The 13,076-nt window shown below is 39.9% G+C and overlaps 1 protein-coding gene across 3 annotated transcripts; it reads left to right on the top strand.

The window, feature by feature from the left end:
• The first annotated feature begins 9,215 nt into the window (after positions 1-9,215).
• Positions 9,216-13,031, top strand: zgc:113184 (uncharacterized protein LOC553745 homolog). 3 transcript variants are annotated; one of them, XM_023287175.3, is made up of 5 exons: positions 9,216-9,341; positions 10,440-10,550; positions 11,542-11,670; positions 11,742-12,094; positions 12,198-13,031. In XM_023287175.3, exons 3-5 carry the CDS (start codon positions 11,559-11,561, stop codon positions 12,372-12,374), a joined length of 642 nt encoding a protein of 213 aa, XP_023142943.1. In that variant the 5' UTR covers positions 9,216-9,341; positions 10,440-10,550; positions 11,542-11,558; the 3' UTR covers positions 12,375-13,031. The 3 variants fall into 3 exon arrangements, with proteins under 3 accessions (XP_023142943.1, XP_035811696.1, XP_054866421.1); XM_035955803.2 differs by having other exon boundaries at positions 10,440-10,558; XM_055010446.1 differs by lacking the exon at positions 9,216-9,341 and having other exon boundaries at positions 10,017-10,550.
• The last annotated feature ends 45 nt before the right edge of the window (positions 13,032-13,076 follow it).

Below are 13,076 nucleotides of genomic sequence, written 5' to 3'. Positions count from 1 at the left end.
ATGTTAAATTTATTTTGCAACAATAAATTCAAAGTTTAGACATGTTGTTGTGGGGTTTTCTCAGCTATTTACTGTGTTAGAGCACACCCTGTGTACTTTTTCAGTCAATTTTGTTTTTATTCAGCAACAGTGAATAACTGTGGTTTAGAAATAATGTGGCCTCATCCCATGACCAGTTCTGAATGTGTTGATCATAAAGGAATGTATTAATGATAAACAGGAGGGAATGTTAGAAGGTTTTTTATATTATCATTAGTGATAATATAAAAAATCTTCTAACAGTAGGTTTAGTGAAAACTCTGAGTTTGTTAACCCTGAAATGAGGGAAACTCAGGGTTTTCTGTTTCACAGATCGATCGATCAATCTATCGATCTATCTATCTATCGATCTATCTATCTATCTAACTATCTATGTTTTTAGAAAGAAGTGCAACACCTGCAGCTGCAAAAGAGGGAGACGGTGTGGGAGAACATTGCTGCCCGAGTCAATGCGTAAGTTTAAATCACAATAATATTACAGGAAAACTGTTTAATAGCAGTCTATTCTGTTATTTCATTTAGGTGCAATCCTGCAGGGGAGAAGCGCATGTGGCAGCAGCTGAAGATGAAATATAAGAACATTGTTCAAACAGGTAAGAAGTCAGCATAATCTCATGGAGCTACCTCATTTTGATCATGTTTTACATTGTAAAGTAGCTTAATTATTAAGTGGCTGTTTGACTGTGCAGTGGTTCTATCCCACACATAGCCTAAATGTCTGTATCCATATCATGTTCTGTCAAACAATTAAGCCTATTTAAACTAACACAGACTTCCTCTCAGCCAACAGAAAGAAAGCAGATGCCTATAAAAAGGGAGGTGGCCCAGCAGCACCACCTGTAACAGAGGCAGAGGAGCTGGTCCTAAGCCAGAATTTGGGAAGGCCAGTGGCTGAGGGAATCCCTGGAGGGAGCTCATTCTCTGAGACCACATCCCAAGACACAAGTGCTTTTATAAAAGTGTGTGTAGGTGTAGATGTGTGTGTAGGTGTGTGTGTGTAGGGGTGTGTGTGTGTGTGTGTAGGGGTGTGTGTGTGTGTAGGGATGTGTGTGTGTGTTTCTGAGTGCAGCTGATTGCTGCAGATGATATTGTTCCAGTGGGAGGAAAGCTAATAGGTTTGTTTGTGAGGATGCTGCACCTGTCGTTTATTGATGGACTGAGCTGTAAATAACTACATGAAGCTGTTTAGTGCTCTGAGGAGGCTTCTGTGTTTCTTTGCACGTCCTTCTTTCTTTCTTGCCTATATCTGTTTTGCACACACACCTACATACAGGTGCACGTATCTGTCAGGCCTGCCCCAAGCAGGCAGTAGATTGGGCTCCCCATTTCCCCCTCCATCTCTGTGTTCTACAGGTGTGCTGGCATGAGGGCTGCGGTGGCAGGTGTGAATGTAATCAGCGGCAGCAGAGTGGGAACAGGTGGAGCAGGGCCAATCAGAAGCCTTTGCCTCTACAATAAAGCCTGACTCAACTCATCATTCCGTGTGGGACCGTAAAAGATCGACAGTTAGTCGTCACTCAGAATATTCTGTCTCCTAAAGTCGATAATCCCTTGGTAATTCTTCTGTTGCTTTTTCTAGTTTGGGTTCCGCCAGTTCGTGCCACCTGTTCCTGCAGCACTCGGATCAAGAAACCAGGCCGCTAACCACTCCAACCACTCCTGTCCGAAACCCACTTGGTCAGTGTCCGCCACTTCCAGCCACCATACCGCCACAGCCCCCGGTACACCTGCCAGCCGTGTTCTACTCCCTTTGCCGGCCGAGCACCAGTCCTCCCCTCGTTTTCCCCGTCCACTCATGCTCTTCCTGGGCACGAGCATTCCAGACTGGTGAATCTGAATTATCTAGTGTTAGTTCTTGCGTGTTTGTGTATATTATAACTGCTGCTCGCTTCATAGCCTTTTGGATTCCTATTGAGTTTTGAATTTCTATTGCGTCCGCTGTTAGTACCAGCGTAGATTTCTGTTCGCCAGTTATAGCCTGGCTCATGTTACTCGTGAATCTGGTCCTTCTGATTTTCGCGTTTTGTTCTGTTTAGCTTTCCTATTTAGGTGTTACCTAACGTGGGTTAGCTCTTTTGTTTTAGTTATACTCCGCCAGCCCACTAGGGGAACCCTCGCTGTGGTTGTTCTGTTCACGCTCTTTTTGGCGTCACTTCCGGTTTGGTCCACCGGACATGTTTGTAGTTTTTGGCGCTTCCTGAATTTGTGAATAAACCTTGTTTTGAAGACTCATTGGGTCTCCTTCCTCATTTCCTGCACCTGAGCCTCACCGAACCTGTAACAGTATCCCTCTTATTTATTTTCCAGAACGTTTCACAACGGTGCAGAATCCCTCAAAAGGCCTCTGATTACGACAAAAATACCTGCTCTGAGAGGAGTTTTAGACTCGTATGTATATTTGTGCCACAGTATTAGGATGTGTGTGGGTGTGTTGTCGACTGTGGAAAACCCTCTGTGAATGTATTTATAGCAGGCCATTGTTGAGCCCATAGAAACCTCTGTAATTGGATCTGCTCTCTCTCACTGAGAGTGTCCGGTGATAAATGAGTTGGCAGACGTCATTGCTCATGCCATCCCTGTGATAACTGTGCACCTCACATCACTGTCTTAAGCTCTAAGTCCCGGCAGGATTAAATTTATAAGTGAATATTGAGCCGGCTGAATTATCGTTCTGAAGCATATGAAAAGAAGAGATGCTGGAAACCTGTGTGCTCTGTGTGGTTGTTGTGTCCTTGAGTATTAACTCTGTTTGGGTGGAGACTCATAAAAATGAAGACTGATGTAGTACTTCAGAAGTAATACACTTAAATTAATGGTTATATTGTGTTTATTTTAACACAGGACAGGTAAAGTTTTGTTGTAAACAGAGTTCAAGTGTCTCTCTTACGATGCATGTAGTCTTGAGTTTATTTTTTGAAGGAAAATGGAAACTGCTTGCAAACATCAACAGAAGCAGCGTCTTTTGCTTCTTCTGCTTATTAGCCATCAAGCTTTAGTGAGAGCACGTTTGATGCATTAATATTATGGTAACTTACTGCAATGATAAAAAAAATCACATTTGCAAATGTGTTAAAGACAAAAAAGATGTTTCAAGCCACACAAGGAGGAAAAAAAGACTTGAGAATAGAAACACATTACCAAAGCATACTTTATAGGCTTTTAAATACACAATGTGTAAGATGTGAACATATAGGAGAGCAAAGTTGATCGTAAAAAAAAAAAAAAAATGTGTGCGCGTCTCGCTATGTTTGAAACTTCTCTCTGCTCAGCCGGAGAATATGAGAATGTTACAATTATAAAACAAGATTGACAGGATGGATAGTGTTGCACTGGCAGATGATGGTTCCTGGCTGCCTGCCTGGAAGTTATTCACAGCGCACACACACACACACACACCTACACACACCTTAGAGAACCCCAACTCAGGGATCAAGTGGTGGCCGGGGAGGGGGCTGGTGGACAGGGCGTGGTGTGTGTGTGTGTGTGTGCGTGCATATGTGTGTTTGTGTACGTGTTTATGTGTGTGTGCATGTCAAGGTCAGAGCAAACACATGGTGCAAATCAGCAAACACACCGTCACAGGCGGCGCTACAATGTACAGCAAACATATAAAAAAATGCATCAATCAACAAATTGCTCTCTGACTGCTGACACTGGACTTGGATGAAGCCTCTAACTGATATCGTGTTTCAAGATCATTGATAACCTTTATTGAGAAGTTTTGGACACTTGAGCCACATTAAGAGCTTCAGATGTGATAAAGCATCACACATGTCCTTGGAAACATGAGGAGCTGTTAAAAATAGGAATTAACATACAGACTTTCACACGGCGCAGCGACGGACTTTGAAGGTTCTTACAGTGTATTCATCACGCTAAGAGTAGACTTATTTTGAAACTTATGTTGGTGTTAAATTTCCTTGTCAAAGCCTTGTCACTTTCTGATGTGAGCTGTTTTGAGAATATTTTCTTACATTGATTGATAGCTTACAAAGTGAACCAAACAAAAACGAGTAAAGCTATTACATATACACCCATGAATAGCAGTCTGATAACACGGTATTTAACAGAAATGTTGAAAGACACCCTCCTTCAAGGTGTTTTTTACCGTCTGAACAAGTTCATTTAGTTACTCCGTCAAGGAACGCGTCAGAGTTGTGTGACAATCGGCATACATTTGTCTGTGAATCTGTCTGTCCGTGCACAACATTGCTCAAAAACGGAATAACGGATTTGGATGAAATTTTTCGGGAAGGTCAGAAATGACACAGGGACCAGGTGATTAGATTTTGGCAGTGATGCAGTTTATAATCTGGATCCACGGATTTGTTAAAGATTTCTGTATCATTGTGAGATAGCGGCACGGTGTCACTGTAACTATGACAACAAGTGAACGCTACGTCAGCTACCTGCTGATGAGCACATGGTTGCGATCCTACTACAAATCCACCGCTGCAGATTTATCGAGACTTATCGGTTGGAAATCATACAACGACTGAGCAGCCTTAGTGGAGTACTGCGCTCTCTGAGTGCTTTTCTTGTTAGTTTTGTAATGCAAGAAAATATATCACCTGCAAAAAAAGCAGGCTGAGCATTTCCACCTTAATGCTGCAGCGTATCGACAACAGTCTCCAAAACAAAGATACAGAACTTCCTGGGTTTCATATATAACAAACCCAATGAACCAGTCCTGTGCTTTACATATTCTTCTTCTTCACAATATGTTTCTGGTTTGAACATGTGTGGCGGAATTACTCCAGTTTAACAGCTTGACATTGTGCAGGAATTTTGTTGAACAGTGTTTAAGCAGAGTTGTAGGTGAGCTGGGGTGCTCAAGCTGCACTGAGTGAGAAGAGATGGGTGAAGAAAGAGGCAGGGGCTTCATATATAAACGGTGAGGAGTCACATGTAATGCCACAGCTACACTGAATGCGTTAATTTGAACTATTGAAAAGTTTTGACCCATTTCTATGTAAAATTTAAAAAACAAGGCTGGTCTGTTGAAGTATTTGCCGAATCGATGTCCGTGGCACATAAACTGCTCTCACATGCCTGGTGGAGCCACTTTCACTGATTTTAATGGAAGTATAGAGAAGCAAGGTAAGAAGTATTCATTTAAAAAAAAATACTAAATATGTACCTTTGATACACAGATCTTAGTTTTTAGAGGTTTAATCAATGATCGTGAGGGACTTTAAAGATGCTTATTTGTTACTTTAGCTTATAAGGGACAACTAACTCTGTCCAAAGCGTAAAAATATTTCATTTATTTAATACAAACACAAACAGAAAGACAATAAGTTTTTTTTAAAAAATGTGGCAGTAAGTAGCTTCTAGGAGTATTAAAAATCAGTTTCTTGAAAGGGTTAACTATTTCTTTAATCTGACAATCAGGCCATATGAATTGCCTGTCAAATAATGAGCTATAACAGAATTTAACATTAAAACCTTGCAGTTCTTACTTAACTCCGTGTTGCCAGGTCAGCAAGCAAACAAGGCAACAGAAGATGATGATAATAAGACACCCAGAGAAGCATGTTGACAGCTGTGTTTTAGGTTAAAAATAAGGCAACAAGCCAAATGGATCATCCTGTAGGAGAAGTTATGACAAAGACGTGACTCTGTCAGTATTGCAGGAGCGACGGCTGCCCTGCCCTCACTCACCGCATTACATAAGCAGTCTGAGGCAAAGTTAGCTGGCACCCCTCTAGGATCACAAGGTGCTGCTATAAACTCGCCTGTCAGGGGTTCAAGCTGAAGGCAAAATGTGCTGCTCCTCCTGAGTGAATGGACGGTATGGAAAGTAGTCTGGTGGTCTATTTATAACCCGATATCAGCCGCATTCAACGCATGACTGGACTCCAAATGCCACACGTACACACACACACACACACACACACACACACACACACACACACACACACACACACACACACACACACACACACACACACACACACACACACACACACACACACACACACTCATTGCTGGTGGAACATCAACATGACTAAACATTTTAGAGACAGCTCTCTTTACAGCTCAACATATCAGCCCCTCCTGGTTAAACAATCTGACACCTCTGACCAAACGCTGGTGATCCGTCACATTTTACCAGCTGGACCTAAATTATCTGAAGGTGACTAATCAGTAACAGTGTTTGCATGGCGACACCACCGCCACTGTGGTCCAGACAGAAATCAGATGGATTCCCATGAAACTTTGTAGAGACGTTCATGGTATCCAGAGGCTGAACTGTAATTGTAGCGCCACCACCAGAGGCCTCTACTGTGAAGGAAGTTCAACATATCCAGGCTTCATTAAAACTAAGAACAGTTATGATAAGTGGGCCCATGAAACTGGTTCTCAACTCAATATGTCAACCAGACTTTCTAAACGTGAATGTGAGAACAAACTATAATCCTAAACCGGTTTGAGGAGTTTTAGTAAAACAACTGTGCGGTTTTGCTGCTGTACCTGAAACCATGAATGCAAGGTGGCAAAAACTGTAAACTGTGTGAATCTGAATAAACAGGCTTATTGGTATAAGGGACAATCTGAGTAACTTTTAAAATTATGCATAAGTTACTTTGGTGCAGGTTTCTTTTCCAACCATTAGACAGCACACGCTTTTATATATATATATATATATATATATATATATATATATATATATATATATATATATATATATATATATATATATATATATATATATATATATATATAATAGGATAATATACTCACAAAAAAGACAAATACGTAATAATAGGTACTAAAAATTAAATTATTTTCATTGTGATGTGGAGGAAGACTTCAGTAATCTCACATTCAGTGTGAAACTCTTACAGAGTGAAAGCTGTTTGGTAGTTTTGGGAGTCTGTCTAAAGAACAAATACAACAACATAAGTAGACTTACTACAAATCTTATAAAGTCTTAAAGAAACCTAAAGAACAATGAAGTTGCATTGTAATTGCAGCTTTAAAATGTTTTGTCCTCCTAAAAGACCCTCTTAGAACCATGCCGAGCTCTGCAGGACTGGAGATTGGGCAATTAAATGGCAAAAATCACCTGAAGAAGGTCAGGAGTTCATCATAAGTCACTACAGGGATGTGGCTCAGTAACAAATGAACCACTGTTGTCCTCAAAATCCCAAGTTAGACCTGAAGTCACCTCGCTTGTAGGGCAGGCCTCAGATCAACATTTTTATTTGTTTTGTGATGTAAAATCAAACACATCAGCCTAGGATGTACAGTCCTGTAAAGAAATAAATGCATACCATAGAATTCTCTGGCTGTTTCAACATATTCAACAAATACTCATAATCCTCTTTGAACTAACGACACGACATCTATTCAAACAAATGTCACCCAAATATGCTGATGCTCCAGACAAGTCAGGCCAAGAATAGAATGTTTGATGCATAAAGAAATCTCCAAGAACTGCAGAATGTCATCACAGGATCAGCAGATAATACTCACAAGTTGCAATGTGTCAACAATCAGAGAGAGATTTGACTTACATGGGAGGCGTGCCAAAAAATAGACCTTTGCTGTCCAAAAATAACATTAGAAGAAAAACTACATCTTACCAGTGAACATATAGACAAAGATTGGGCCTTCTGGGCCTAATGTAACTGAACAGACAAATCACAGAAAGAGTTGTTTGGCCACAGTAACAGTAGACATGTTTGGCGCTGACCAAAGACAGATTTTGAGGGTAACAACCTCATACCAACTGTGAAGCACTGCGGTGGAAATGTTATGGTTTGGTGTTGTTTTGCTGCCTCAGGGGAGCTGGGCAGCAGCCAATCACTGATTCAACTATGAGTTCTGTATCATATCAAAAGGTGCCTGAGGACAATGTGAGCCCATCTGTCCAGAAGATGAACTGCAAGTGGACCTTTCAACAAGATAGTGATCCTAAACACACTATAGCAAATCCACCCAGAAATGACTCAAAAAGAAGAAATGGAAAGTTATTGGACACAGACAAAGCCCAGATTTGAACCAAAGTGGACTTGAAATGGACAGTTTATGCAAGAAAACCTCAAACATGTTGCAACTGTAGGAAGTTTGCAATGGAGAGTGATCAAAAATTCAGAAAACTGATGTCAGAATCTGGTAGATAATTACACAAAAAACTGTTTCTGCAAAAGAGATGATGCTTCTGAAGATAAGAAGAGTATAAGCTCTATTGATAGCCCTAATTTTGTCCAATAAATGGTTGAAAACCTAATTTTCATTGTGATAGGGATCAAATGTTTGCTAATCTAAAATAAAAAACACACAATAGTTTCCGTGGAATGACCTTTATACTGACATTAATACCAGCTGAACATTAGCATGCACATCGTCCCTGTAGGAATATTAGCATGGTGACATTGCAACAGTGCAAATAAATTGCCATGCTTATGTAAAATGGATTACTTTTAGTGACGAAATAATGAAGTACGCTGCAGTTCCATTTGGCTTCATAGAGCAGTTTAACATCCTTCAGCTCAATGCTTTGGTTTTCTGACCTTTATATTTACTGTTTTGGTGTAGTCAGTTTTCTGATACAGCAGGTAGCTGTTTTCAATGGAAAAAGATCTGATAAACACGCTGTAGGTCTGTTAACTGATGAACACATCATTGATCTGGAGTTTTTATGATTGTAACTTACAATGTTGATTTATTATATGATGACAAAAATTGCAACTTTTACAATGATGAAGTCTGGAAACAACAGCTAATAATGTTAAAAACTTTGGGCTCAATACACCTGGAAGAGTTTAGATTCTACAAATGAAACTTTAGACATGCATTTAGTACACATTTCAGTATTTGTGACAAAATTAGTTTACAAGTGAGATCCACAAATCCACAAATTAGAAATAAACTATTTATCTAAACTGTATAACTCAGGATTACCCACGTATTTTGTAACCTGGATAAATAAAATTTTGCAGAAAATGTAACAACAGTTAAATGTTAAAATAAAATATGCAAAATGCACATTTTTAAAACAGCCTTTTTTGATTTGGATTTGGTCAAACGACTCATGACTTCATTACATTTCCATGTTTGTCTCATTTTTGTGTCAATGGAGAAGTCTTTTGTTGTTCCACAGCAGGTTGCATCTTTTATTTTGAAGGCAGACTTGTTGGACACATTTTTCCAGGTGTAGACGGGGTTGACACAGGTGAAGTCGTGTGTTCAGGTGCAGGTATGTCATGGCAGTAAAAAAATGCGGATCTTGCAGCAGGGCCATTAGTTAATGAGTCTGCACTTCCTTCTGGGAATGACCGATCACTTTAAGTGTAAGTAAACTCTATTTTTAATATTGATTCACAAGGGCCACATGATTTATTGTTGAACCTAAAAGAAGCAGAAAACAAAATAAATTTTAGTCGGACTTTAAGAAACTGAGAACACAAGCTCACACAACAGTAAAAACAAGTTATACAACTATTACAAACGTTGGCGCTTATTTTGTTTTTTAACTGCTTCTATTCCGACTGCACTGTTTAAAATATGTTCATAAACAAATAAAGAAGGCTAGAATAACAAGTACAAGACAAAAATAACAGAAATGGAATCAAGTGGAAACAACTAATCTGTTAACCAAGAAAACAATCAAGAGATTAAACCACAACATAAATTATCATTAGTAGCAGCCCTAATTGCAAACTTTTTTACTTGACTCATAAAGGGTGTTGCTGTTTGTGTCAATAGCAAGATTAATATCAAATGTTTTCTCATTGTTAAAACCATTTAAACACAACACTGGAGTGTAAAACACTCCTTTGACTGTCAGCAGTGGTCAAAAACAGACCCTGCAAGACATTTTGTTGTCTGTCACCTCACCTCTGTTTGCCCCCTTTTTTAAAAAAGAACATCTCTAATTCTTACAGTTTACCTCTATGACAGTGATGTTGCCGTGCAGGTTGTATCAAATCAATAACCTAAAATTCAGATACACGTTTCTCTTTTTCAGACTTATCAGCTGAGACAAATGATGTGCTAATTCTCTGTTACAGTAAAAATGGAGCCTGAGTCTGTTCTTTTTTGAGTCGATGCTAAAAACTACTCTGCAGACTCTCATGTATTAGTCTCACCGACAGCTGGTGTGGTTCCCTTTTATACTAAAGGGGTTTTACTTCCCTGTTTTTAAGAGCTACTTCCTTTTGTTCATCAGTTCCTTGTTCACTGGATTATATGTTGTTGAATTAGTCGAGCATAATTTTCATAAAACCACGAGGGAAGAGCCAGGCCTGTCGTGACTGGTTTGTGCGACCTCATGTGAAGAATGCATTTCAGAGTTGCAGACGTGTTGTAGGCTGTCTTCTGTAAATGGGCTTTAAATTTGCATATAAATATTGAGAAGGTGACATCGTTTGATTCCTTGACAATAACAGGAAGCATTTTTGCGATGGAGGCTTGACAGGCGAAATCTCTGGAATTTGGCTTCATGAAGAAGAACGAGTCCTAGACGGTTGGAGCAGAAAGTGTAGATGAGCTTATGGGAGGTAAGTGAGTAAGTATTAATATGCGACTGAAGTATGAATTATATTAACTTTATTAACTTCCAGATAGTCAGAAAAAATAAATCAAAACCAGCACATTAGGGCTGTATAGATGGGTTCAGTGTGTTGGTTGTAATGTGACAGTCAGTCAACATGAGATAACTAACCTTAGCCAAAAAAAAAGGAACAAAAATGCTACCTATTGCTTACAGAACTACAAAATGCTACTTCATTAGATTCCATACGATAAATATAAGCAAACATGAGGGAAGAAACAGCAATCTGCATGCTTTTTTTTCTTGCAAACAGCAAAATAATTATTCATGAAGTTTATAGTCATAGTCTTCACTGTTTAAGAAACTCTTGTGCGATTTTGGCAGTGTCTTTTGGATCATTATTGTGCTAGAATATTCCTCTCCTGGTAAGCTTCTGCAGACTGGGATTCATCTTGTCAGTCAGTATTTTTGTGTATCTACAGGTACGCTTGGTATCATCCATAAATGTCACCTCCTGAACACATTTTACACATTTTGCGGCCTCATATCCTCACACTCCCACCTCTGTGCTTCACTGTCAGGACCATGCATTCACTGTGGGAGCCGGAATAAAATCATTATTGTCTCATCTGACCAAAGATTCATCAGGCTAATTTTCATTCATTTTCAGTTTCATTCACACTTTTTTGTTTACAACATGATTCCGTATGTACTCTTTTATAGTTTTGATGTCTTCAGTATTTATCTACAATGTACTAAATAATTCAATAAAAACCATTCAATGAGATGTTGTGTCCAAACTTTTGACTGGTAGTGAATGTCGACCTATTGTGACTATGAGCATGTGAGCACACAACTGCAAAAATAGCAAACCTGCTATCATTGCTTTACACTCATTTGGTTTCTAATGTGGCACCCATGTGTACATAATGCAAGTACAATATGTAAATGCGTGCTGTGCACCTCAGTGTAATCTCCTCTGTAATGTTTACTATCAGATCCCTGAGCTGGTGAGATGGAGGACGCATACAATGAACTGTACCAGCAGTTTCTTTGCCTGAGGTCACTTTGCCTGAGACAAGCTTCCCTGTTACATCAACTCACAGCAGCACTGCAGAAACAGCAAGGTCTGCTAATAACCTAAGTCTGATCCTCGCAGTGTGTCAGTCACTATGCTTAAACATCTGTCTGTCTGCAGGTGCCTGTGTTCCTAATGGAGAGCTGAGTGATATGATGTCGATTCCTGTCCAGTGTACCCGTGAAGTCCCTGTATATCCCCTCGAAAAGCCTCAACTACTAACAGCTGCAACACAAAACCCTGCAGCACAGGGTGGCATTGATCGCCTTTCGAGAAATGTGGCGACTTTCTCTGATCTCCTTGCTGAAGATATGTCCAAGCTCTGTGTGGATATGACCTCTGTGAAGGCAGAGCAAACAGCTACGTTCTTATTAACCCTGGACTCCTCGAGGTGCCACGAACCCTCTTCCAGTGAGCCAGAAAATCCGGGGAGGAATCATCCTGGTGGACACAGGGCTCTGGGCACAGCAATGGTTAAGCATCTTTAACAATCCCAGCTGTGTCCATATGTACTCTTCTGTGTTTTTATTATGTCCTTCACTAACTTCTTCTTCTTCTCCTGTGTGTTTGCGTCAGGCGCCTCTGACAAACAGTCCCTCCCTGGCCGCTGACTCCATGAGCCAGCCTGGCGGTCCACTGATGTCGGACGTGGCGCTGCAGTCTCATGTTTGCGAGTTCTGCCAAGCGGTTTTCCCAGGAGACACAACCACAAGAGGAGAGTTCCTGAGACATCTCTACACCCACGTCACCTAGACCGAGTTGATTCTTACTCTCCTCTATACACATGGCTTATGTGCTCATATGACATGCTGCGATAGTGCATGCATAACTCAGGAAGCAAAATTAACCTCTTCTTCAGATGGTTGGCTGTTAGACTGTGAATAAACATAGTTTCTTGTCTCTTAAGTGCAAAATGAAGGGTAAAAACTGATCTTGAAGCTTTTGCTACTGTGCTGAGTACTGACATATTTCCTTTTTAAAGCCTCTGTATCAGTGTCTAGTCATTGTTTTGTTTGTTCAGGGTTTGAGATGTTCGTTATAACAGATGTAGGTAACTATATTTTGTTCGTGGAGATCAGATGTTCTACTACTTCTATATGTAGATTTAGAGGTTATTCCACTATTTTTTTTAGGGAGTATTACAAATAACGTTAATCTGTGTTAATAATGGGCCAAATTACACCAGAACTATCTGCATTCAAGGCCACATACCACTAGAGCATTTTTTGTGGAGCTAAGTGTTGGAGCTGCTTTATTTCATCCAGATGACTTACAGAAAGTAAGTCTATGAAAGCATGAATTATTATTCAGAAATTATAACAGATGGCACCTGTCTATCATGTTCACTGACTCTGATCCTCTTCAGATGTTTTGAAGTTCTTGTCTGGGAAATAAACTTCTAAAAACCCATATTTGTCTATCATTACATTTTTAGATTTTTTTTTCTCCATGAAA

The sequence above is a fragment of the Amphiprion ocellaris genome, chromosome 5 (assembly GCF_022539595.1).
Source record: "Amphiprion ocellaris isolate individual 3 ecotype Okinawa chromosome 5, ASM2253959v1, whole genome shotgun sequence".
NCBI lineage: Eukaryota > Metazoa > Chordata > Actinopteri > Pomacentridae > Amphiprion > Amphiprion ocellaris.
The sequence above is the reverse complement of the archived record's forward strand: the minus strand, read 5'-3'. Positions and strand labels throughout refer to the sequence as shown.